At 63.4% G+C, this 22,511-nt stretch overlaps 4 protein-coding genes across 5 annotated transcripts; 2 read left to right on the top strand and 2 right to left on the bottom strand.

The window, feature by feature from the left end:
- Positions 1 to 292: 292 nt before the first annotated feature.
- On the top strand, positions 293 to 9,964 carry VWA5B2 (von Willebrand factor A domain containing 5B2). Of its 2 annotated transcripts, none has more exons than XM_061348692.1 (21): positions 293 to 1,924; positions 2,297 to 2,458; positions 2,772 to 2,997; positions 3,102 to 3,256; positions 3,684 to 3,815; positions 3,937 to 4,061; positions 4,176 to 4,352; positions 4,434 to 4,544; positions 4,658 to 4,860; positions 5,150 to 5,264; positions 5,347 to 5,532; positions 5,638 to 5,788; positions 5,864 to 6,141; positions 7,268 to 7,493; positions 7,576 to 7,923; positions 8,000 to 8,137; positions 8,215 to 8,334; positions 8,552 to 8,629; positions 8,756 to 8,825; positions 9,019 to 9,118; positions 9,319 to 9,964. In XM_061348692.1, exons 1-21 carry the CDS (start codon positions 1,786 to 1,788, stop codon positions 9,925 to 9,927), a joined length of 3,849 nt encoding a protein of 1,282 aa, XP_061204676.1. In that variant the 5' UTR covers positions 293 to 1,785; the 3' UTR covers positions 9,928 to 9,964. The 2 variants fall into 2 exon arrangements, with proteins under 2 accessions (XP_061204676.1, XP_061204677.1); XM_061348693.1 differs by having other exon boundaries at positions 294 to 1,924; positions 2,772 to 2,985.
- A 373-nt stretch (positions 9,965 to 10,337) lies between these two features.
- On the bottom strand, positions 10,338 to 13,300 carry ALG3 (ALG3 alpha-1,3- mannosyltransferase). Its single transcript, XM_061348694.1, has 9 exons — positions 13,150 to 13,300; positions 12,791 to 12,890; positions 12,558 to 12,705; positions 12,244 to 12,404; positions 11,974 to 12,094; positions 11,456 to 11,661; positions 11,150 to 11,226; positions 10,834 to 10,978; positions 10,338 to 10,729 (listed from the first exon to the last, which is right to left on the bottom strand). Exons 1-9 carry the CDS (start codon positions 13,298 to 13,300, stop codon positions 10,540 to 10,542), a joined length of 1,299 nt encoding a protein of 432 aa, XP_061204678.1. The 3' UTR covers positions 10,338 to 10,539.
- Positions 13,301 to 13,407: 107 nt separating this feature from the next.
- EEF1AKMT4 (EEF1A lysine methyltransferase 4) lies at positions 13,408 to 17,562 on the top strand. Its single transcript, XM_061348695.1, has 3 exons — positions 13,408 to 13,579; positions 14,495 to 14,778; positions 17,213 to 17,562. The coding sequence occupies exons 1-3, from the start codon at positions 13,408 to 13,410 to the stop codon at positions 17,510 to 17,512; spliced, it is 756 nt and encodes a 251-aa protein (XP_061204679.1). The 3' UTR covers positions 17,513 to 17,562.
- A 908-nt stretch (positions 17,563 to 18,470) lies between these two features.
- On the bottom strand, positions 18,471 to 22,511 carry CAMK2N2 (calcium/calmodulin dependent protein kinase II inhibitor 2). The gene is made up of 2 exons (XM_061348696.1): positions 22,249 to 22,511; positions 18,471 to 19,767 (listed from the first exon to the last, which is right to left on the bottom strand). Exons 1-2 carry the CDS (start codon positions 22,415 to 22,417, stop codon positions 19,697 to 19,699), a joined length of 240 nt encoding a protein of 79 aa, XP_061204680.1. The 5' UTR covers positions 22,418 to 22,511; the 3' UTR covers positions 18,471 to 19,696.

Raw genomic sequence — 22,511 nt, 5'->3', positions numbered from 1 at the left:
CTGGCCAACGGGCAGCATGGCAAATAGTAGGCATGTTGCTGAGCATTAAGCCGGTGCCTTGGGAACAAATGGAAGGACTTTGGGGTGAAATCCATCTTTAATGGCTCAATGTGGCTGGGATGGGGGAGTCATGGAACCCAGGGCCTAGCTGGGTGCTGTGGTCAGACCAGAACCCGACTGATGATGTTCCAAGCAGTGGCACGGCTGGTGTGGAGGAAAAAACAGTCTGTGCAGGGACCCTGTGCTGCTTTGTGTGGTGGGAGAGCAGTTTGGGGGGCTCAGCATCCTGCACACAGAGTGGAGGATTGATGATAGTAGGGAGTGGTTGGGTGGGCAGGACCTGCAAGCATAACTCTGCGATGCCAACTGAGCATGTAAACAGCTCCCCTCCAGCATAATGGGCTTACTTTCCTGGGATGCAGCCATGTTGCTAATGTACTTCCATGCTTCTCAGGGTCTCTCTGCCTCATACCAGCCAAGGGCTTCATCCTGATGCTGCCTCCAGGGATGCAGCCCTGCTCCGCTTTCAAGGATGCTCTGGGAGGTGCATCCTGTGCCCGTGGGCAGAGAGTGCCCTGAGCCTCCTGTTCCCAATGCTCATACAAGCTGTTCCCAGGATGAAGGCCACCAGAGCGGGGGTACCGGATGGTTCACTTGTACCTGGCCTTGTCCCTGCCCCAGCCACGCTCCACACTGGAGCACCAGCACACGGTGTGATGCTGGGACCTCGCTGCTGTTGGGTTGCAGGCACTTGGGGTGGGCAGGGGATGCAGCATGGAAGTGCAGATCCATGCCTAGAGAGGGACACACACACACGGTCCATGGATAGGCAGGGCTCAGGCTGACCCAAATACTGAATGTGAATATTTGATGGCACAGGCTGGGGGAATGTTGGAGATGCCTTGGCTCTAGGCAGTCATTTGGGATGCTGCTTCCAGGTGGTTTTCCCAAAGGGAAGAGAGGTGCGGAGTGGCTTGGTGCCCTTGCTGGAAGGCATCCCCCGCCACCTTTCTTCTGACAGCCAGTGCCGAAGGGTGGGATGCTGGATGCATCCATCTCTGGGCAAAGCATTACTCGCACGGATGCATCGTCCCCTGAGCCAAGCTCCCCCCTGCAGTGCTTTCCCCTCTGTGCCGCTCTTCTGTGCAGCGCTGACCTTGTTGTTAATTATTAAACCCCAGCAAACACTGCTCACGGCTTTGTCCCAGATACACCGTGGGCTCCTCGCCCTTTCTTTTCTGTTGGTTTCTTTTAACCAATTACCCTGGTAACCTCTGTGGGTGGATGGAGATGGGAGCAGCAGATGCTCCTCTCCCAGCCAGTGCAGGAGATGGCCTGGGGAGGCTCTGGAGCCACTGAGCTGCTGCGGAGTGTCTGAGAGATGGGATGCATGTGGCTGTCCATTATCTATCCTGTCTAGGAGTCCCTGCTTGTCGGCTTGGGGCTTGGGGCTTGCATGTGACTGCTACTACCCATGGGAGAGGACATTTCACTGCCCAGGTTTATTTACCTGTTGGGTGCAAGAGCTTTCTGTGGGCTCCTGTGGCTCCAGACCTGGTCTGTAGGTGAGCTGGGGTCCAAGCAAAGACCTAGGTCCAGGCCCATACATTTCGTGGATGCTGCAGAGCAATGCCTCTGGAATCAGGAGGGCTGGGGACCTGCTCCCCTCCTTGCGGGCTGGGCACATGGAAGCAGCTTGCATGCAGAAGCCTTCTTATGGCAGACCCTGTTCCTGAGCACCCAGTGCCTGCCTCCCCTCTGCCTGCAGCTGCCCACTGAGGGACAATGCCAGGCCTGTACGTCCTGTCCTCCTGGGAGCCTCTGCCCCTGAAGAGCTCCAAGGTGAAGGCTTGTGCCAACGGGTACTCCCTGAGCATCACTGCTCACCTCACGTACACCAACCCCCATGAGGAGCCCGTGCAAGGTAAGGGGGAGCTATGGGGGCTGGCAGGGACCTGGGCTGCCTGCACAGCCCCCTAAAATCACCCTTGCTGGAGAGCATCCCAGCCCCACGCCTTGCTCAGTTTGGAGAGTAAAGGTGGTGTGGTGGCGGCACCAACACACAGCATCGCCCTGGGGGCAGGAGAAGAGTGAGGCTGAGCAAACCCACTCCTGTTGCTGAGGAAGAGGGGGATTTCATCCTCCCTGCCCTCCCAGATAGTGAGGCTCTAGGTCCTCCCTGTGTGCTGCCCATGCACCTCAATACCCTGCCAGTCAGAGCGGTGCTGCCATGGGCTCTACTGTGCCACAGTGGGCTCCATACCTGGACCTGCCTCGGGCTCTCTCCTACCCACAGGCGTCTTCATCTACCCCCTGGAGCAGTCAGAGGTGGTGGCCAGCTTTGAAGCGGCAGCGGGCAGCCGGCGGGTGACGTTCCAGGTCCAGAACCGGGACCGGGTGCAGGACTGCTGCCTCCAGTGCACCCCAAACCCCAGCCAGCCACGGCACTGTGCCAGCGGTGAGTGCTGCTGCACAGGTGGTCCTGCGGGGCCCCCCTGGCTGGGAGGCTCAAAGGAGCAGGGATGAAGTGTGGGGGAATATGAGGGGCTGACAGCCCCTGCCAGGCCACCCTGCTGCCTTGGAGGGGGTCTTTGGGGTGGAGGTTTCAGCCTGTCCTTTCCCCTCTGTCCACCTCTCCTGGGGTTTTACCTGACCCTTCGCGTGTGGCCCTTCTTACGCCTGCACTCTTGTCCCCTTTGAGAGTAGCTACTGCAATTAATGTCCCCCCGTTTCACACACCACTGACCCCAAACCATCCCTCCTCTGCCTAGGCCACCTCGTCCTGGACGAAGACGTGGAGCGCTCCACCTTCATCATCGTCACCGGCACGCTGTGCGCGTCGGAGAGCCTGTCCATCACCCTGAGCACAGCGCAGGAGCTGGCCACGCTGCCGGATGGGGCCCTGCGCCTCCTCCTGCCGCCCGTCCTCACACCCCGCGTCCCCCCCGACCCCGAGAGTGAGCCGGCAAGCTTGTGTGACGACAGGTTGGCCCTATGGTGATTTTCACGGCTTCCTCAGTCTCTGCCACCCCAAGGGGGGGATGCCGATGCTGAGCGAGCAGGGAGGGGAGCGGGAGCCATCACCACCTCTCCCCTCACAGTCCCACCAGCTGTTTTGGGGGACCGGGTGCCAGGAGCCAGCCCCCCGCCACGGTGCCTGTGGAGAGTGTGGACGTCTTTCGAGGCCGGACCTGCAACCCTTTTCCTTATGAGTTTGCCTTCGAGCTGCTGGTGAAGGGCCCCTGTTTGCTGGCAGGTATGGGGGCAGCTCAGGTGGTCGCAGTTGGTTGGGCAAAGCCTCCCCAAAACGTGGACACTGTCCTGCTAGTCCCGCCATGCTTCTAAGAGGCTGTGAGCCCCCTTCCCCCAGCATCATCTTATATTCCCCACATGCAAAGAAGCCCTTTTCCCATCCCACCCCTGGGGCTGGGACCCTTCAGAGTCACCACACAGATGGCTTTGGGCAGCTCTGGGTCAGCAGCCTCCTTCCCTGGGAGATTTGATGGATGGGGGAGAGGATGAGCAAGGAGGGGATGCGGGTCAGTGGGGACGCAATCCTGGCTGCTGGCCCAGTTAATCCCATTAGAGCTGGCAGTGAGCAGCCACCGCCGCAGTGCCAGGCCCAGCACAGGCGCAGACCCCAGGGGGTGAGGGGCTCCCCTGCTGCCACCTGCTCCCTGCAGGGCTGGAGAGCCCGTCCCATGCCCTGCGAGCCGACGCCGACCCCTGGGCCAGCTCTGCCACCACCACCTGCGTCACCCTGGCTGAGCCCCACCGCTACGACAGGGACATGGAGATCATCCTCTACCCCTGCGGTGAGGGGGGACGGTGCCCTCGGCGGGTCTGGGGGAGATGGGGCACTGCCCTGACAGCATCTGGGGCATCCCCCAGCCCCCTGCAGCACAGGGTGGCGCTGAACCCGCCTGTGCCCAACAGAGCCCCATCACCCCCACCTGGTGATGGAGGACGGCACCATGACATACCCCGAGTACGAGGCCCTCATCCGGAGCCGCCGGGATTACATGCGGATTGCCAGGAAGGACAGCAGCGGCGAGAGACAGGTGACATGGCATGGTGGAGAGGAGGAGGAGAGCGGGAAAAGGTGGGGTGTGCATGGGGAAGACCTTGGTATGGGCCAGGGGTATGAGAAAGCCTCTGGGCTGCCTGGCTTGCAGGTGGCTTTCGTGCAGAAGCGTTTCCACAAAGACATCTTCCCCAACCCTGTGCTGATGCTGAACTTCTGCCCGGTGGCGGAGGGTGTCCCCGGGAACCTGCAGAGCATCACCCGCGAGGTCCTCTTCCTCGTCGACTGCAGCAGCACCATGAGCAGCCCTGATCTTGACAAAGTCAAGGTAAGGCACAGCCATGGGGTCAGGGATGCTCCCTGGGTGCCCAGATCTCAGCAGCCCCCCTGGTCCTCACTGTCTCCTCAGGAGGCTTTGCTGGTGGCCCTGAAGAGCCTCCCGTCGGGGACACTGCTCAACGTAGCCAGCTTTGGTGCCGATGTGAACCCACTCTTCCCGTCCAGCCGCCTCTGCAGCAACGTGAGTGCCACCAGGCAAACCCACACCAGCCCGGCTCTGGCTCCCTGCTCCCTGGTGTGGGTCACGGGTGGTGAGCCAGGGACCGCTGCGAGCCCGGCTCTCCCTACGGGCAGGAGACACTGCAGCGCGCCTGCGAGCACCTTGGTCGGCTGCAGGCAGACGCAGGCAGCACCAACCTGCTGGCAGCCCTGCGCTGGGCGCTGGCGCAGCCCCTCCACCATGGCTACCCCCGCCAGCTCTTCCTCTTCACCGACACGGCTGCAGGCAACACAGGCAGGATCCTCCGGCTGGTGCGCAGGCAGGCCAGCACCGTCAGGTATGGCACTGGCACCATGACTGAGTCCTCTCCGTGTCCCCTGGGCTGTTCCCAATGATTTCTCATCCTGCAGCCCCAAATCTCACCTCCACCAGCCCTTCACCCATCACATCTCCCAACCGCACAGGCTCAGCTTCCCCCAGGACTGCACTAACCTGGCACGCAGCTGGGGTGGCATCTCTGGCTATCGAACACCCCTACCCATCCCTGCTGCGGGGCTCGCCACTGGGCTGCCCAGCCCCAGCACCAGCCCAGCCATGGCTTCCCATCGCCTGGCTCTCTCCCACAGATGCTTCAGCTTTGGCATGGGCCCAAGGGTGTGCCGGAGGCTGCTGAAGGGCATGGCCAAGGTGAGCCGGGGCCGTGCTGAGTTTCTGAGCCCAGCGGAGAGGTTGCAGCCCAAGGTAATGCTCAGGCAGGGATGGAGGTTGTGGGGGACATGGGGGACGCTGTGGTGCCTGACACTGGCTCCTCTCCCTGCCCCAGCTGATCAAGTCCCTGAAGAAGGCAATTGAGCCGGCTGTCAGCGACATCACCATAGACTGGTACGTCCCTGACAGCATGGAGGCTCTGCTCTCGCCCACGGAGTTCCCAGCCCTCTACCCTGGTGACCGCCTCATCAGCTACTGTGTCCTCTACAGCATCGCCCGCTTCCGCAGCAGGCGCCCACAGGTACGACCGGCACTGCCCTGGCACGGGGAGGATGGCATGTTCCCGGTGCTGCTGGCTTCTCTATGTGCCAGGGAGGGGGTGACAGCGGTGCCCTCTCTCTGCCAGGGCCGGGAAGGGCCTTGCCGGGGCTCAGCCTTTCCCTCCCAGGAGGATGTGCCCAGCGCCGGGGAGAGCTGCCAGCTGTCCCGGCACACTCCGGGATCTGGGGACATCTCCCTGGAGCTCCTCGCCGGCAGTACGGAGGCATCGGAGCGGAGTGAGTGGGGCTGGGGCTGGGGCAGGGGTGAGGCACGGGGGCTGTGTGCTGATGGGGTGTGTGTTTGCCGGGCAGGTGTGGATCCTGCGTCAGGGGGAGATATCTGGCAGCGGATTTACCAGCCGTCCTACATCCAGGAGCAGTACGTCCTGACGCACTGCTCCGTCAGCACCGACCGCAGCCGGGGGCTCCTCTCTCACAGCTCCACCAGCAGCGAGTCCACCGGCTCCCGGGATGTGGCCTCCGAGGTCCCGGGCACTGACGCCACCTCCCAGCAGGGCCAGAAGAGCCTGTCCCTCTGCGAGTCCTCCACCAAATCTGCCCCACTGCCCTCTGCCCCGGCTGGCACCAAGGTAAGAATGACAATGGGGTTCAACAGCTCATGCATGGGGGGTTGCTGGCAGCTTACCCAGGGCCTCACTGCCCTGCCATGGCTGGACACGTGGCTGCCAGGCTGGAAACTGGAGTGCTGCAGCCTGGGTTTTAAGCAAGGGTCAGCCGTGAGAGCCATAAAAAGGCTCCTTAGGTGGTTTTGCCCTACTGGAAAGGGACAGCTGGGGACCAAAGAGGTGGTCCCGCAGCTTCCCCAGCTAGTAGTCAGCTGGGTGACTATCAGACGCCCTGGACAGCTCAGTTCCTCAGTGATGCTGCAGAAATCAAGTGAAAATAGCTGGGCCAGCACCAGGTAACAAGCCTGCCAAGCTGGAGAGGAGGGGTGGGCTGGCTAAGCTCCTGTCTGGCTCCTTCAGCCCTCTGCCAACACCACCTGATGCTTCGGTAGTGATTGGTCGCATCCCTGCTGCTTCATACTTGGGTTTAAAACCCAGCCAGGTGGCTGCGGTGGGGAGACACAGCTCCCCAGGTGATGCTGGCCCCGAGGCCAGGTGAGGCCAGCTGTCACCCAGCTCCGGGACACGCTCCTTCCTGGTGACATGGGGCTCCTGCTCACAACAGCACAGCTGGTCACCTTTGCTGCTGAAATGTCAAGCGTAAGTGATTTCCTTGCAGCATAAATGATCCTCTCCCAGCTCCCTCGCTGATGGGGTGAGGGGTGGCATGGGTGCCGCTGCCCTGCCACAGCTTTTAGGTGAAGCACCTCACGCTGCACTGGGTACCGCATCCCACTGTAGCGTCATCCAGCATGAGCAACAGTGCCAAGACGCCCCACACACAGACACAGAAAAATCCCTGCCAACTCCTCCTGCCTGGGCGTCAGCTTGAGTCAGCCCCAGGGATGTTTGCAAACTGCTGTCTGGGTGCCATCGGGCCTTCCCACGTGTATGAGGAGCTTGGCGAGCATCACCCCCTGCCCTGGGAGGCCGCCGGGTGCCATCCTGCGGAGCAGTGGGGCTGGGTGACAGCCAGCAGCTCCGGCCAGCAGCCGGCTGGGGCTGCAGGTGCCCTATCACGGCTTGGCGCAGTGTGGGCTCTGTGCCGGTGCCTGTGCCGGGCTGGCCGTCAGCCTTGCCCCCACCGCAGGTGATGATGGCCCTGAGCACGGAGGAGCTGGCACGGCGGAAGAAGGCGCTGGCACGTGCTGCCCTGGCCAGCCGCAGCTTCTCCTCACCGCACGGGGAGCTGGACGCGCGCCGGCTCTACCGGGCCCTGGAGAAGGTGTCACAGAAGAGGAACCAGTCCCTGGAGGGGCAGCTGGATGAGCTGGGACCCCAGGGACGGCAGCTGCAGCCCGGTGCAGTGGAGTCAAGTGTGTGCTGGCTCTGGGGGAGAGTGGAGGGTAGGGGGCCTGGTGGCCCTGCCTTGCTGAGCCCATGTCTTGCTGTTCACAGATAACCTCCTCTCACCCACCCACCTGGACTGGGACATGCTGGTGGAGCCCTCCTACCTCTTCAGTGCCTCACCGGTGCCCGAGCCGGGGGAGCCCAGCCTGGGCGATGCCAGCCTGCCCCTGCGCTGCCAGGTGGTGATCCATGCGCTGCGAGCCGGCAAGCCGGTGTCCTGGGAAGTGACGGCCTCGCTGGAGTCAGTGATGCAGCCCCGGCCCGAGGGGCCAGGCAGGGAGGACCGCCCGCAGCGGGGGGGCAAGGCCTGGGACAAGCCAGTGCACCGCTTGGCGGCACGCTCCGTCATTCGGGACAACGAGAACGCGGCGCAGCGGGAAGCAGAGCTGCAGCAGGGTGGGTGCCGGTGCGTGTGCCCCTGCTCCGGCACAGCCTGGCACCCCCCCACCTCTATCTGCTTTGTTCCGGGCAGGTTTTGCCCGCCGGTTCCGCCTGAAAGCTGTGCAAACCAGCAAAGCCTGCAATGTGCCTTCTCTCTACACCCGCCTGGTGCCCGTGGATGGTGCCACACACGCAGCCCTGCCCGCAGCCCCCGAGGTGTGGGGCACAGGTACAGCCAGGGGGCCTAGCACGCTGGGGAGGGGACGGTGATGGAGCAGAGGGCTGAGGTGGCACCGTCCCTTGCAGCCGGTTCTACCAGGCACTCACGAGCCACTGCAGCAGGGAGCTGGCACCACAGGAGCTCTTCAGCGGGTCTGGGCCAGCGGCGGGATGTGGAAGAGCTGGATGAGGCTCCTGTCACTGCAGGTACTTGCATCAGCTTATGCTCCCCAGGGAGCTGCCTGAGCACTGCAGCCCCTGTGGACCTTTGGCTCATGGCTGAGTGGGGCATTGTCCTCGCTGGAACACTGTGGATGCCCGGGAAGAGGGATCTGCCCCATGCTGGGGAGATATAGGGGGGAGCAGCTGTGGGCTGTGAAGGTCTTGGGAGCCTGGGGACCATCAGGGCTTCACTCTTCTGCAGGGCGAGGAGAGACCCCTGCGTCTCCAGCCAGCATCTCCTCCCCTACCTATGGCGGGGAAAAGCAGAACTCCTTGAACGGTGAGTCCAGGGTGGAGGGGGCCAAGGGCTGGATGGTGGGGAACAGGGGTGCACCCTGGGTTCCAGGGAGCAGGATGCACCTCTGGGTGCACCATGACCTCTCATGCTCAGTTCCCCCCCTTGCAGGGCCTCCATCCAGCCCCTCCACCACCTCCATGGGCTCCCAGAAATCCACAGAGAGCATCACTGGCTCTAGGTGAGGCTCTGGGTGGAAGGATGCAAGGGCCCAAACATTGCAGGGATTGGGGGATGGTGCTGCTTCTTGGGTGCTGCACATCTGATGGCCCCTGCCAGGTCCAGCAGAATAAGAGGGGTTAATGCTCCAGCCCCTTCCCTGCAGCAGGCTGGAATTGTGTGTCCTCTCTGTCAACTCACCTGTATCCCTGCAGGTTCAGCCTGAGCAGGCGCAGGGGGCCCAGCCTGGCGCTGCGCCTGCAGGGCCTCAGCCCTGAGACCGAGCGCTCCAGCAACCACGACTACCTCCCGCTGGTAAGGACCCTGTCCCCATCCCACCCTGCTGGGCTGCAGCTGCACCGCTCAGGCAACGCCTGGGAGCAGCAGCACACGGTACACTGGGCAGTGCCTGTGTCCCAAGGACACTCCCGCAGACCCACCAGTGGCTGCTGGGGGCTGCAGTGGGTCTGTGCCCCTGCCTGCTCCCCCCCAAGTCACCTGCCCTGCTATTGCAGATCCAGCTGCAGCAAGCCAAGGGCCCATTCCAGCTCACAGAAACCTTCTCCGACGTGGTGCAGATCCCGCTGGATCGCCTGCGCCGGGCCTCCCCCTATGCCTCCCACCGTGCCAGCCTCAGCCCTGTGTCCCCAGGGGCCAGGAGCAGCCTCCAGGCAGGGCCTGGCAGCGAAGAAGGCGAGGAGCCCGCCACAGCCCTGCAGCCCAGCTCACCCCCATCCCAGAGCACTTGCTCTGAGGTGCCCAGTGCAGCTGTGTGGGCACAGGCAGACAGCGGGCATGGCTCTGAGTCTGACACCGGCCCCCACTCAGCTGCCCCCTCTGAGGCTGGCATGAGCTGGCAGGACGTGGGGCCAGAGGACCTGGAGAGTGCCAGCTGGGCCACGGCAGTGGCCTTGGCATGGCTGGAGCATCGCTGCGCTGGCTTCTTCGAGGAGTGGGAGCTGGTGGCAGCCAAGGCGGATGCGTGGCTGCAGGCACAGCGGCTGCCCGAGGGGGTGGACGTGGCCTGTCTCAAAGGGGCAGCCAGACACTTGTTCCTGCTGCTGCGTCACTGGGATGAGAACATCAAGCTGAACATGCTGTGCTACAACCCCAACAACGTCTGACAGCTGCCAGAGGGGCCAATAAAGGTGACCGGCTTCACGCTGCATGCACAAGTGTCTCTGTTACGGGCAGGGAGGCGTCAGGTCACACTGGGGCTCACCACTGCCCTGGGGAAGAGGTCACCCCCTTCCCAGCCATCTCCTACGGAAGGAAGAATGCAGGAGACTAGGAAAAGCTGCACTGGAGGGATCAAGTACAGCTGTGGGCTGCATCAAGGTGATTCAAACCTTGAGGCAAAACAGTTCTGCAGATCCTCTCACAACCTTACCACAGAGGCTGCTCCCCTGCCCTGGGCAGCACTCTCCCAGGGTTGGGAAGGGATCTTCCACAGGCTCAGCAGCTGCTCTGCCTTCCGACTGGTGGGGCAGACCAAGGCATGGCCATCCAGACACCATCATGGCACAAAGATGCAGCAGCCAGAGAAGGGCACACAAAGCCCCCTTTATTGGGGAAGTCCTGCCTGTCAGGGGTCCCCACGCTGCCCCCTTTGCACAGTTCCAGGGCTCACAGTCCCTCCTGGCTTGGTTGGAGGCAGCCTGGGAGCCAGGTGGGGAAAGAGCAGGCAGAAGAGGCAGTCCCAGAGGCCATTTCCCATCCTCTGGCTGGCTCTGCTGTCACTGGGCTTTCTTGGAGACGGCTGCGGGCCTCCTGCTTGGCGCGGGGGTGTGTGTCACTGGCTGGGGGGCTGTGCCGTACCACAGCTGGAGCAGGACGAATCCGTGGCAGATGTGCAGGGACAGGGAGCTGCAGACTGTGGAGGGGTAGGTGTTCCAGCAGAGCTCGATGACACCCAGCAGCAGCACCCTGCAGGGGGGGAAACTGTGGGTCATCATCAGGGGGACACAGCATCCCGCTTGCTCCCAGACCCCACCAGCAGATGAGTGGTCCCCCTTCTGGGCAGCACGTACTTGGGCATGTGGGCAAGCTTGGCAGTCGGGGTGCACCACAGTAAGTAGGGCAGTGTGTGGAAATACCAGACGTAGAACTGGTAGTGCAGGGAGCGGCTGCAGCAGACACCCAGAAAGTTGGAGGAGAAGAGGACGAAGACGATCTGTGCACTGGCGTTAAGGGGACAAAGGCAGGGGGCTGGAGGTGCAACGCAGCAACAGCTCCCAGCTGTACAGCACAGCTCCTCCCCCCGGGACAGGACGGTCCTAACAGCACCAGGACCTGTTCACCCTGTCTTCTCCCCCCTCTCTTGCTGCCCACCCTGCCAAAGGATATTGTTGACAGTCAAGGGAGGGGACGTGTGTTTCCGTTCAGCGGGGTCCTTCAGGAGAGCCAGGATGCTCTCTTTGGACCTGAGGGGAAGCATAAACATTGATGTCAACAGCTGCTGAAATCCCTTACTTCCCCTGTAAGCCACGCCGCCTGAGCAGTGCACTCCCCAAAACACGACAGTAACTTGCCCCTACTCCTGCCTGCAACCCCAGAACTGCAGCAATGTGCGGGCAGGGAAGTCACAGACCCGTATCCTGCACCACGGGCGCTGACTGAAATGGGGTTCCATGGGGGAATACCGAGTCTCACCTGTGCCACCGGTGCAGTGCGAAGAGCCCCAGGCCAGCCAGGTGAACCAGGAGCAGCGTGGCATGGAAAGCCCGATTCTGGAAAACCTCTTCTGGGAGGAAGCGCCAGTTTACTGTCCATTTGAACTGGAACTGACGCCCCAGGTCAAAGGAGCGAGTCAGGTAACCCACAGGGTTCACCAGCAGGAAGGGCAGCCCCAGAACCACCTGACAGAGATACACCAGCAACTTCACAGCAGCTGCAAGCCAGGTCTCCCACCACCCTTTCCACCTCCCGAGAACCCCAGCAAGAGGGACAGCCAGCCAAAGATGGGAGCCCCATGATTTAAATTAGTTGTGAAGCTCCAGCTTGCTGCATGGGGCAGACTCAGATGCTGGTGCCACTGTGCATCCACCCAGAGGCCTCCAGCCCCCAGGACACCCAGATAGGATGTTACGATGCAGGGAGGAGAGCCCTCTACCCCTTGCTGATGGGGCTGCCAGCCTGCCCCTGCAGTGATGTCTCGAGCAGGGACCCACCTGGAGCAGGGCACAGATGCAGAGCTTGGGGATACAGCCCCAGAGACCAAACTGTTGGAGGAGGAGGAAGAGAAGTCCTGGTGCGAAAAGCAGGATGTTCATCTTCACGGACACAGCCAGGCTGAGTGGGAAGCTGCATTACTGCTGTGGCCCCCACCGTGGGTGCCCAGGCAGTCCCTGGACCAAGTGCAGCCTCCTCCCTGGTGCTAAGCTTGTTCACACACACAGCACGCCATGGAGGGCAGCCACCACCTGACCGCAGACCCTCACCTGAAGAAGAAGCATCCCCAGGACCAGCGCTCCTCCAGGAAGAGGTTGATGGCGAGGAAGAGGATGGCCATGGCCACGGGGTCGTTAAAGAGCCGCAGGACAAAGATGGAGTGGATGCGGTAGGAAGCACAGCACATGAAGAAGAAAACATACGGGGGGACCTTGCCGGGGACAGAGATACAAGGGCAATCAGCAGCCTGTCCTGGACCCCTGGCTGCTGCCAAGCCTCTCCGCACCTCCGAAGCCAGCCTTGACTTCCTGCCCTGTGTGAGGGCTCAGCAGAGCAGGACAGGCCCCCCCCGGCTCCAGGCTACCTTGTTCGTTCGGCAGTAGATACGGAAGACAAGGAGGAGATTGAGGAGGTAGAGGCCGGCAAAGAGGTACTGTGCCAGGCGGATGTCAGTGCCGCGGCCCGTGGCATAGTACAGCCCCAGAAAGATGTAGACGAAGCCGGCGGGGTAGCTGTGGAGAGATGGGAGTGAGGGTCCAGGCCCTGCTGCCCCCCTGCGACCCCGCTGTGGGGAGCTCGGCCACCCCCGTCACTTACACCAGCGGCCCGGTGTCGCCCTTCAGCCGGGTGTAGTCGAGGGTCCCGTTGGCAAACCCCTCCACCTCCTCCATGTAGGCCTTCCAGTCGATCTCGGTGTCTGTGGGCACGGCGGGGCTCAGGCGAGGCGAGGGGTGCTGGGGACACGGCGGGGAGTCTCCCCCCGCCAGACTCCCGGCCCTGCCCCGCTGCTCTCTCCCAGCCGAAGCTCCGTCTGCCCCCCCGTGTGTCCCCGGCCCCGTCCAGGCCCCGCCGCCGCCATTGCCGGGCGCTGCTGTCACCCTGACACCCCGCGGTGCCCAGGGCCCGCTCCGACACCGCCCCCCCCCCGCGGGGCCCGGCCTGGCTCCGGCACTCACAGGGGACCCTGCGGATGACCCATAGGTTCACGCCGCCCTCCGCCAAGCAGAGGCAGGCGGCCACCAGCGGAGTGTAGCTGGGCTCCAGCAGCGCTGTCCGCCGCTGCCGCCAGGCCCGCCGCAGCACCGCCGCCCCCCGCCCCGCCGCCATGGCCGATGCCGCTCCGTTCCGCTCCGTTCCGCGTTTCCGGCCGGAGCGCTTAGGGCGGTGCAATCGCCGAGGCCGGAAGGCGCACGTGGGGCGCTCCGCCGCCCGGCATGGAGCGGCGGCACACTCCCGCCGCCAACCGCCGGTACCGGCAGCGCCGCTTCTGGGACGAGCTGTACCGGCAGGAGGGCGCCGAGCCCCGCGAGTGGCTGGGGGCGCTGTCCCGCTTCCTCCCGCACCTGCAGCCTGAGCTGCGCCCCGCTGACCGCATCCTCATCCTCGGTACGTGCCCTGTGCCCGGTGCCCGGTGCCCGGTGCCGGCCGGGAGGGCAGCGCTCAGGGTTCTGCCGCCGGATGCGCTGGCGCCGGCCGCGAGGGGGCGGTGCGGCGCTGGGCCGGTACCGGCGAAGCGCCCGGCACGGCGGGGCCCGGTACAACCCGCCCGTAATCCCACCTGCGGGATGATCCAGCGCTGATCCGCTGCCCGCCCGGCAGGTTCAGCCGCTCCAGGCGGGCGGGATTAGGCGGTGTCATCACCGATCCTGTTAGCGGATCAGCCGCCGCCAGCTCCGATTAATGGCCCCCAAATCCCCCCCCCCCCAGGATCCCTCTCGGAGCCGCTGAGCCATGGCAGAGCGGCTACCCCGACGAGGGGAAGGGACGGCAGAGGGACTCTCCCCGTGCCTTTCACACTGGGGACCGGTGTCCTGCTAGGGCCGGGCTGGCACTAGCTGAGCTGGATGCTGGTCCCCTGGGACAGCCGTTCCTCTGTCCTTTTGTCTGTCCATCCCAGTTAAGTCCCCCCATATGTGGCACGCTGCCCTAATTTGCCCCTGATGCCAGCTCCATAGCAGGCTCGTGGGGGGCACAGTCACCTCCTGCCCCACGGCACCGAGGGAAACACTTGCGATCCCCTCCCACCGCCAGCAAACCCACGGCTGCCCGTGCATCCCATCTGGGTGAGGTGTGCAAGGGCTGCTCTCCCCCTGCAGCCCTGCAGAGCCAGGAGCCCAGTGCACCCACTTTGCAAGAAAAGGGTAATTAGGAACTAGCCAAGCACTCGCTAGTTAACGGCAAGGTGATCTCTAGCTGCCCTAGCCCACCCACACCCTTCTCTGGGTCTAAGGGCATGGGGTTGGGGTGCTGGCAGCCCCTCCATGGGCACCCTACACCCTGCCTGAGCAGTGCCCCACACAGGCTGCGGCAACAGTGCCCTGAGCCACGACCTGTACGAGCTGGGCTACACCGACGTCACCAGCATCGACTACTCTCCTGCCTGCATCGCGGCCATGCGCGCCCGCTACGCCTGCTGCCCTGGCCTGCACTGGGCTGTCATGGACATTCGTGCCCTTGCCTTCCCTGACGCCACCTTCGACGTGGTGCTGGAGAAGGGCACCCTCGACGTGCTTATGGTGGAGGAGACTGACCCATGGAATGTCTCGCCCCAGGCGACTGCCACAATGCACCGGGTCCTGGCAGAGGTACAAGGTGGAGGGAGCTGTGGGGGGGACAGAGGGTGGACCCATTCCCATTTTGGGTGGGTGAAGGTACAGAATATGTCAACACCCTGCTTCCCTGTGGATGCTCCAGCCAGTGCCTTGCGCCCCCCCCCCCCCCCCCCAAGCTGGTGCTGTCCCCTTTGCTGCCCTGTAAGGGGACACCTGGGGGGCTTCTAGCACCCTTTGGGGTGGTAGAACCCACACACACACACCTTCTCCCCTGGGAGATGGATAGAGCCAGGTGTGTCCCTGGGGACCCTGGGTCCTGCTGGGCTGGGGGGGACCTGCGTGACCCCTTTGTTTATTTGCACACTGAACATGAAGGGGTGGCAGACGAAACGGCCCCCATCCTGGCATGGGTGGGTATAGGGTGTCTGGAGGGGACCTGGGGGACACACTGACGTGGCTGTGCCCGCCCAGGGTGAGGTGAGGACTGCAGGGCTGTGACAGGCACTCAGCTTCCATCTCATTAGTGGGGTCCCCAGCACTCGTCTGGTCCGGGGTTGCCATGGCAACCCCCATCAGCATCGACATGGCCTTGGCGTTGCCACGGGGATGGGTGATGCCTCTGGGCCCTGATTAATTGGCGGCATGGGAGGCAGGGAGGGGATTGAACCTACCCTGGCGCAGGGTGTGGGTCATGGCAGCCTGCACTGCCCTGCGGGGATAACTGGCGCGGGGGAATGACCACTGTGCCCCATGGCACCCTGGCAGCAGCAATGGGTGCTGGGGTGCTTGGGGCTATTTGCCCCCCATCCTCTTGCTCCTCTGAGCCCAGGTGGGAGCAGAGCCCCAGTCCTGTGGGCAGTGGGGCTGTCCTCACCACCCATGCCTGGCCTGCCCACAGTGCTGCCTGTCCTTGTCACTTGGCCAAGCGGCAAGGATTTAGTTCTGTTTTTTTTTCCCGTTTCTCTTTTTAATCCCCTGTTCAATCCCTGTGTTCCCTCAGCATCGCTGGGCGCTGGGCACTGGCCTCCACCCGCAGCTGGTCCCTGCTGTCCCTGTTCCCAGAGGGATTCACTGGCTGTTCTCACCCGCTCACCGCTTTGCCAGGCCCCGTGCAGGGGTCCAGCAGTGGCCGGCACCCCCATTTTCACTCCTGTCCCTCTTCTCATGACAGGGGGTTCATAGCCTCTCTCTTGCTGTCCCTGGGAAGGGTGGGGAGGGGCAGGGACCCAAAATGCACAGGATACATGGGTGATAGGGATGTAAAAATCCCTCCCTGCCTGCCGGGATGCCTCAGGGACACCCCTGTCCTGGCCATCAGGGAGCTGTGGGGTGGATGTCAGAGGGGGAAGCAGCCCCCCTGCGCCGGCTGTCGGGTGGCAAGGTTTCCTGCACCCATCTCTAAGCAACGGCCATTAGTGCTCTATTAATGAGGATGGGATGCGAGATGCCTTGCTCGGCTCCATCTGGAGATCCCTGCCTGCCCCCAGCCCTAGGGACCCCCATGCATCCGGGGGGCTTTGCAGGAGGGATGCTGAGCTGGGTGCTGGGGAGAGAGTGCAGGGACATGCTTTCCTTTTCCTGACCAAAACCAGTAAGGTTTGGTTTGAAAGCCACTGCCGCAGCACGGGGGGGAGGGACACACACAGAGGCTGGCTGTCCCCTGTGTCCATTCCTGGCCCCAGCCAGCACTGAGCTGGGGAGCTTCCCAGCAGGATTAAACCAGAGCTCGGGAACCCCGCTTGGCCCCCAGCCCTCTCCCCTGTTGCAGTGGCTCTTTGCCCTTGCGGGGGGGAACCTGGGGGTGTCCATGCCGGGGGGTGGGGGGCGGACTGGGGGCTGGCCACCTGCCTGCCCCAAGCACTGCTTTTGCATGCCGAGCACGCGAGCGCTGGCCGTAAAAGCCTTTTGACATTGGATAAAGCCAAGCAAGAAAATTGATGTTCTTTTCCATCCTGTTAGCAGGGGCTTAATTCCAGCAGGGAGAAAATGGTGATTAAAAGGGTCGAGTCCTTTCCTGTCCAAACCTTCCCCCTCCCACCTTGGATGCAGGGTGTTGGTGCAGGGTGGCGCTGGGTACCCTGAGGAGGGGTGGATGGGATGGGGGTCCCGTGCTGCTCTGGGAGGGTCCTGTGCCTGGGAGGGTGAAGCTTTTCTCCACACCAGGGTTGGGTCTCTGCTGTCTGCTGTGCATAGGGGTGAAGAGCTTTGGGACGCAGTGAGAGATGGTGCATGGGGACCCCCATTCCTCATTGCCACTGGGCTGCAGGGGGTCTGGGGACATGCCAGAACCAGGGTGTGTGTCTCCGGGGTGGGGACAAAGGTTAGGAGATTTGGGGGTGTGATGGGAAAGGCTGGGGGGGATCTTTGGCAGATGGTGATGTGGGTCCCTGGGGACAGGGCTGTTTGTGCAAGGGGGGGTGAACCTCACTGTGTCCCCCACCCCATCCTGGGGATTCTGCCACTGCAGGTAAGCCGGGTGCTGCGCCCAGGGGGCTGCTTCATCTCCATCACCTTCGCACAGCCCCACTTCCGCAAGCCCCACTATGCCCAGGAGGCCTTCGGCTGGTCCCTGCGCCACGTCGCCTGCGGGGACGGGGATGCCGGCACCTTCCACTACTTCCTCTACGTCATGCGCAAGGGGCAGCCCCTGGCCCCCCCCGACCTGGCCCTGGGGCGCCATCTGCACCGGCCCCCCCCACCTCCCGACCCACCGCCGCCCCCTGCCCCCCCGGACGATGAGGACTACCTCCTTGCCATCCAGCTGTGACTCGGGGGCTTCCCCGGCCTCCCCCCACCCAATAAAGCCTTAAGCTGCTCCGCCTTCATGGGTGGGGGACAGGGGACCAGTGCTCCCTCCCCACCCCACAAGCTGCCCAGTGATGTGAGCAATGGGGGGGGGGGGATTAGCCTCCTCCTGGGAGCAGCAGGGTGCTGCAGGGAGGGGGTGATGCTGTGCCCCCTCCCAGCCCTTCCCTTGCCCAGCTGGAGAGCAGCCAGGGCTCTGGGCTTTGCGGACAGTAATGAAACCAAATCGGGTTTAATTCCACCCATCCATCTTGCAAAGAGCAGCTCCCCATGTCCCACCCACTCCACTGGGGGCAGCTGGGCTGGTGGGTGCCCACTGTCCTGCACCGGGACCCCTGGACCAGCCTCCCTGGCCATGGGGCTGTGCAAGGACACCATGTCCTTGTCACCCCCCAGCCAGGTGGCAGGGGGTCTGGGATGGGTTGTGCCATATATGCCTGTGTACCCCCTCAGTTCCCACTCCTGGATGCAGTGACAGCACTGGTGTGCCACACACCTGGTCTGTGTCTGCCCATGCATGGGGCTAGCAGCACAGTGACACACGTGTGCTGGGGCTGGTGACAGCCATGCCACCGCATGCTGGTGGGGCTGGCTGCATGCGGGTGCTGGCATGGCAAGTGGCATCATGGGTGTCCCTACTTGGGCACCAAACCCCCTCGAGGTTGGTGACACTGATGGTGGGGTGCAGAGGGGACCCGTCCTCGGGGGGACAGCGGTGACACCAAAGAGGCAAAGCTGCCGGGCTGCTATTCCTGGCAAAAGGCATAAGTGGGTCAAGCGGTGGCTCCCCCCACACCGGGAGCTGGGGAAGAACTCCGGGCTCAGCCCCCCGCCCCGCCATGCCACCCCATCCCACCGGCACCCCGGAAACCTGCCGGCACACGGCAGGGACGGAAGGAGCAGGCGCTGCTGGCCTTGCCTCAGTACATGAATGTATTTTATTCATCGCATTTTGTTCACCAGTACAGTGAAAAATGGCATTTAAATTTACAATGGATCATTCGTAGAACATCATGACACGAGTATCTTTTTTTTTTTTTTCTTTTTTTTTCTTTTTTTCACGTTTTTTTTTTTGTTTTTTTCTCGGTTTTGGTTTTTGGTTGGGATTTTTTCGCCGTGTTGTGGGGTTGGTTTTCTTTTTTTGCGTTGTAGCCTCCATAAATGCCACTCGCAGGTTAGTGAAAAAGATGGCGAGTTCCTCATGCACATCAGACCCCCGAGAAGCCTCTTAAAAAATAAAATTAAATTAAAGTACAAAATTAAAAACAACGACTCGGGCCGGTCCCTGCCCCCCCGCTCCCCCCGCACTCGACGAGGGGCCGGTGCCCGCCGCTGCCCCGGTGGGCTCTGCCCGGTGCTCCAGGAGGGCACTGCGGCGGCCGGTGGTGCTGTCCCGCTGCCGGGGCTCGGACCGGGGGTCCCCGCGCTCCTCCCTCCCCACCCCTTTGGCTTTCCTCATGCTCCCTCCATCGCTCTCGCCCCCTTCATTTCCCCCCCTCCCCTCGGTATTTTCTTCTTTTTTTGTCTTTTTTTTTCTTACGGAAAAAAATATGAACCTTTTTTTTTTTTTTGGTTTTTGTTGTTTTTTTTTTTTCTCGTTTGCGTGTTTGTTTTCTCGGTGCGGTTGCTTCGAACATCTCAACGTCAGCAGATCGTTTTTAACAAATATTCGGATATAAAAATACAAATATGAGGAGTTTCTGTTTAAAAAGAAGCGTGCCGGAGTGGTGGGGCTGACCCTCGGCCCCTGCACCGGGCGCCCGGGCCACCAAGCTCATGCAAAAAACGATGGAGCAAAAAATGTCTCTGGACAGCAGCGCTCCCCCCTCCGCTCGTGGGGCCAGGGCCGCCCCGGGGTGGGGGGGGCCGCGCCGCGGAGCGGGAGGCTGGAACCCCCGCAGCCCCGGGGAGAGGGGGGATGTCTCTGCCCAGGGCGGGGGGCTCGGCGGGTCGTCCCTCTCCCGGGGGAGGGGTAAAGTGCATGGCTGGGGGGGGGTTGGTGTTGGCCGCAGAGCCCCCCTCCCGGGCCGGGGGAGGGGGGGCACTGGCTCGGCCTCCCCCTCCTCGTCGGCGGTGCAGCCAGCATGCGGGGCCGGGCGGGCTGGGAGCGGGGCACGGCCGGCGGGTCCTGGCGGTGGGTCCCGGCTTACACCCCCGGCGGCGACTTCTCCGTCATGCCCTTGAGCACCTCGTCTATCCGGTCATCCTCGATCACCACTGCGGGGACAGGCGGGGGGCTCGTGGGCGAGGGGACGCGGACCCGGCTCCTGCCCCACACCCCGGCTTTCGCCCCGCTCGCCACCCCAGGAGGGCTCCAGATGCGCCCACAGATGTTGGGGAGCAGGGCCAAGGGGTTCAGGTGGGTGCAGTGGGGATAGAGGGGGTGACCCCCTTCTCCTGCCAGGTTGGATAGGGCAGCACCCCCCTCCAACCCAACCCCCCTCCCCCCCCCCGTAGCCAGGCGGCCGCCTCTGGATGAGCGGTTTGGGAAGGGGGAGCAGGAACAGACCAGGAAGGACCCCCCCCTCCTCTCTGCGGCAGGCGCTGATGAGAGCAACAGGACTGGAATGGGTAATGACCCAGCGGGGGGGGCACTGCTGGATCGGCGAGGGGAGCAGCCAGACCCCTGCCAGCATCACCCACTACACAGGACACCCCCCCCCACCATCAACATCACTGTCGGGGGAGCCAGGCAGGACCCCAACCCTCATCAGCATGGCAGCCTGCACGGACCCCCAACATCGCTATCACCATGAGGGGATGAACAGCCCCCCTGTCAGAATCACCCTCCAGACAGACCCCCCTCAGCATCACTCGCTGGGCCGTACCCCCCTTCCACCAACATCACCAGTGGGAGGCTGGACAGACCCCCATCAGCATCACTGTCAAGGGGCTACACAGACACCCCCTTCTCCCCCCAAATCAACATCACTGGTTGGGCAGATCTCCCACAGCACCATCACCCTCGGGAGTGGAGAACAGAACCTACCCCCATCGTTACCAGGGTGGTCAGCAACCCTCCCCATCACCCCCTGGGGGTGAATTGGTCACACACCGCCCCCCAACACCAGCATCACTGGGGAACAGCCATAGCCCCCCATCACCAGGGAGGGAGATCCATTCTCCCCATCACCCCCGGGGGGCTGCTAGACCCAGAACCACCACCCCAAATGCTAGACCCAGAACCACCATCCCAAAGAGGGGCAGGTGGAGCAGGCAGTGGCTCCCCTCACTCAGAGCTGAGGTGTATTTATGCTGGGGGGGGGGAAGCTCTGGTGCCCTCCCCTTTTGCCCTTGCAGCTCAAAGGGGGGTGTTTGCCTATAGATGTCCCCCCAAGCAGGTGGAGGGGGGGCTGCAGGGAATGCGGGGGCCATTCTTAGGGTCTGTAAGGCATCGGGGAGGATCGATGGTGGCAGATCAGGGTGCAGGGGAAGTGGGGCCATATATTTGGGTTCTAATAGAAGCAGAGGAGCTGCTGAAGGGGGTCTCTGCGGCAGGGAGTAAAGCGGGGGGGGGGAGGAGCAGGACACACACAGGCTCATGGAGTCCTGGGGCGACAGTAAACTGGGGGGGGGGGGGTGTTGTTTGTTGATCAGCATCACCGGCAGCTGCTGGTGGGGGTCTCTGCGGCAGGCGGAAACGTGGAGGGAGAGAGGGTGATGGAGCTGGAGGGGCAGTTCCTGGTGATGGGGGGGGGGAACAGTCCGGGGGGATGTGGGGACAATCCCAGGGATGCTGAGGAGCAGTTCCAGGGGGTCCCGGGGGCACTCGCAGAAGTGCTGGGGGGCAGCCCCAGGGATGCTTGGGGACAGCCCCAGGGGCAGCCCCAGCGATGCTGCAGGGTAGTCCCGGGGGGAGCCCCAGCCTGCCAGGGGTGTGGGGCAGAGCTGGGGGGACAACGCTACTGTCTTAAGGGGCTGCTGAGGTTTTGGGGTGATGCCGGGTGCCATTTGCAGAGCTGGGGGTCCCAAGGTTGCTGGGGGGCAATGCCAGGGATGATGTGGGGCAGAGCTGGAGATTCTGGGATGCCGGGGACAGTGCTGGGGATACTGGGGGGCAGTGCCGGGAATGCTGTGGGGCAGCGTCAGAGGTACCCAGGGGACAGTGCCGGGGATGCAAGGCAGAGCTGGGAGTCCCAGGAATGCTGTGGGGCTGTGTTGGCGATATAGAGCCAGCTGGCTATGTAAGAGCCAGTGCAGGGGATGTTAAGAGCCAGTGCCGTTAGTACCGGAGATGCTGTGGGGCAGTGCCGAGGATGCTGCAGAGCAGATCCGGGGGATGCCGTGGGGCAAAGCCGGGAACACAAGGGCAGAATCGGGGCTCCCGGGGATGCTGCGGGGCGATGCCGGGGCTGACAGGGATGCACTGGACAGTGCTGGGGATGCCGGGGATGCGAGGACAGAATCGGGGGTCCCGGGGCTGCTGTGGGGCGGCGCTGGGGGTGCAAGGGCCAGTGCCAGGGATGCCAGGGGGACAGCGGCGGGGATGCTACAGTACAGATCCGCGGGTCCCGGGGCAGAGCCGAGGATGCAAGGACAGATCCGGGGGTAGCAGGCACACTGTGGGGCAGCGCTGAGGATGCAAGAGCCAGCCTCAGGGGTGCCGGGGATGCTGCAGGGCAGACGCGGGGGTCCCGGGGATGCCGTGGGGCAGCTCCGGGGCTACCGTGGGGGCAGAGGCGGGGGATCGGGCGGTACCTCTCTTGGCGCGGCCGATCTGTCCCAGCTTGGGGGGCCGCTTGCCCTGGTTGCCCCCGAAGAAGGCGTTGGTGTCCTGCAGGCGGCAGCTGAAGGGCAGCTCCCCCGCCTCGGGCTCGGCGCCGTAGCGGCCCACCTTGTCCTCGCCGTAGGGCAGCACCTGCGACATGGCGGGGCCGAGCGGGCCGAGCCGCGCCGCGCCGAGCCGGGAGCCGGTCTGCGGCGGCGGCGGCGGCGGCGGGGAGGAAACCCGGGCGGAAGGA

The sequence above is a fragment of the Neopsephotus bourkii genome, unplaced genomic scaffold, assembly GCF_033783945.1.
Source record: "Neopsephotus bourkii isolate Nb327-2 ecotype Australia unplaced genomic scaffold, CSIRO-AGI_Nbou_v1 NB_369, whole genome shotgun sequence".
Lineage (NCBI taxonomy): Eukaryota > Metazoa > Chordata > Aves > Psittaciformes > Psittacidae > Neopsephotus > Neopsephotus bourkii.
The sequence above is the reverse complement of the archived record's forward strand: the minus strand, read 5'-3'. Positions and strand labels throughout refer to the sequence as shown.

What these genes read in the sequence shown, in the direction of transcription:
- VWA5B2 (XM_061348692.1), top strand. Translation starts at nt 1,786, where the DNA reads ATGCCAGGCCTGTACGTCCTGTCCTCCTGGGAGCCTCTGCCCCTGAAG. An exon ending in GGAAGCAGAGCTGCAGCAGG is followed by an intron (nt 7,924 to 7,999) that starts GTGGGTGCCGGT and finishes TGTTCCGGGCAG; the next exon opens with GTTTTGCCCGCCGGTTCCGC. An exon ending in ACCACGACTACCTCCCGCTG is followed by an intron (nt 9,119 to 9,318) that starts GTAAGGACCCTG and finishes CTGCTATTGCAG; the next exon opens with ATCCAGCTGCAGCAAGCCAA.
- ALG3 (XM_061348694.1), bottom strand. Translation starts at nt 13,300, where the DNA reads ATGGCGGCGGGGCGGGGGGCGGCGGTGCTGCGGCGGGCCTGGCGGCAG. An exon ending in TCTACTGCCGAACGAACAAG is followed by an intron (nt 12,405 to 12,557) that starts GTAGCCTGGAGC and finishes GTCCCCGGCAAG; the next exon opens with GTCCCCCCGTATGTTTTCTT. An exon ending in GCATCTGTGCCCTGCTCCAG is followed by an intron (nt 11,662 to 11,973) that starts GTGGGTCCCTGC and finishes TATCTCTGTCAG; the next exon opens with GTGGTTCTGGGGCTGCCCTT.
- EEF1AKMT4 (XM_061348695.1), top strand. Translation starts at nt 13,408, where the DNA reads ATGGAGCGGCGGCACACTCCCGCCGCCAACCGCCGGTACCGGCAGCGC. An exon ending in TGACCGCATCCTCATCCTCG is followed by an intron (nt 13,580 to 14,494) that starts GTACGTGCCCTG and finishes TGCCCCACACAG; the next exon opens with GCTGCGGCAACAGTGCCCTG. An exon ending in TGCACCGGGTCCTGGCAGAG is followed by an intron (nt 14,779 to 17,212) that starts GTACAAGGTGGA and finishes CTGCCACTGCAG; the next exon opens with GTAAGCCGGGTGCTGCGCCC.
- CAMK2N2 (XM_061348696.1), bottom strand. Translation starts at nt 22,417, where the DNA reads ATGTCGCAGGTGCTGCCCTACGGCGAGGACAAGGTGGGCCGCTACGGC. An exon ending in GATCGGCCGCGCCAAGAGAG is followed by an intron (nt 19,768 to 22,248) that starts GTACCGCCCGAT and finishes CTGTCCCCGCAG; the next exon opens with TGGTGATCGAGGATGACCGG.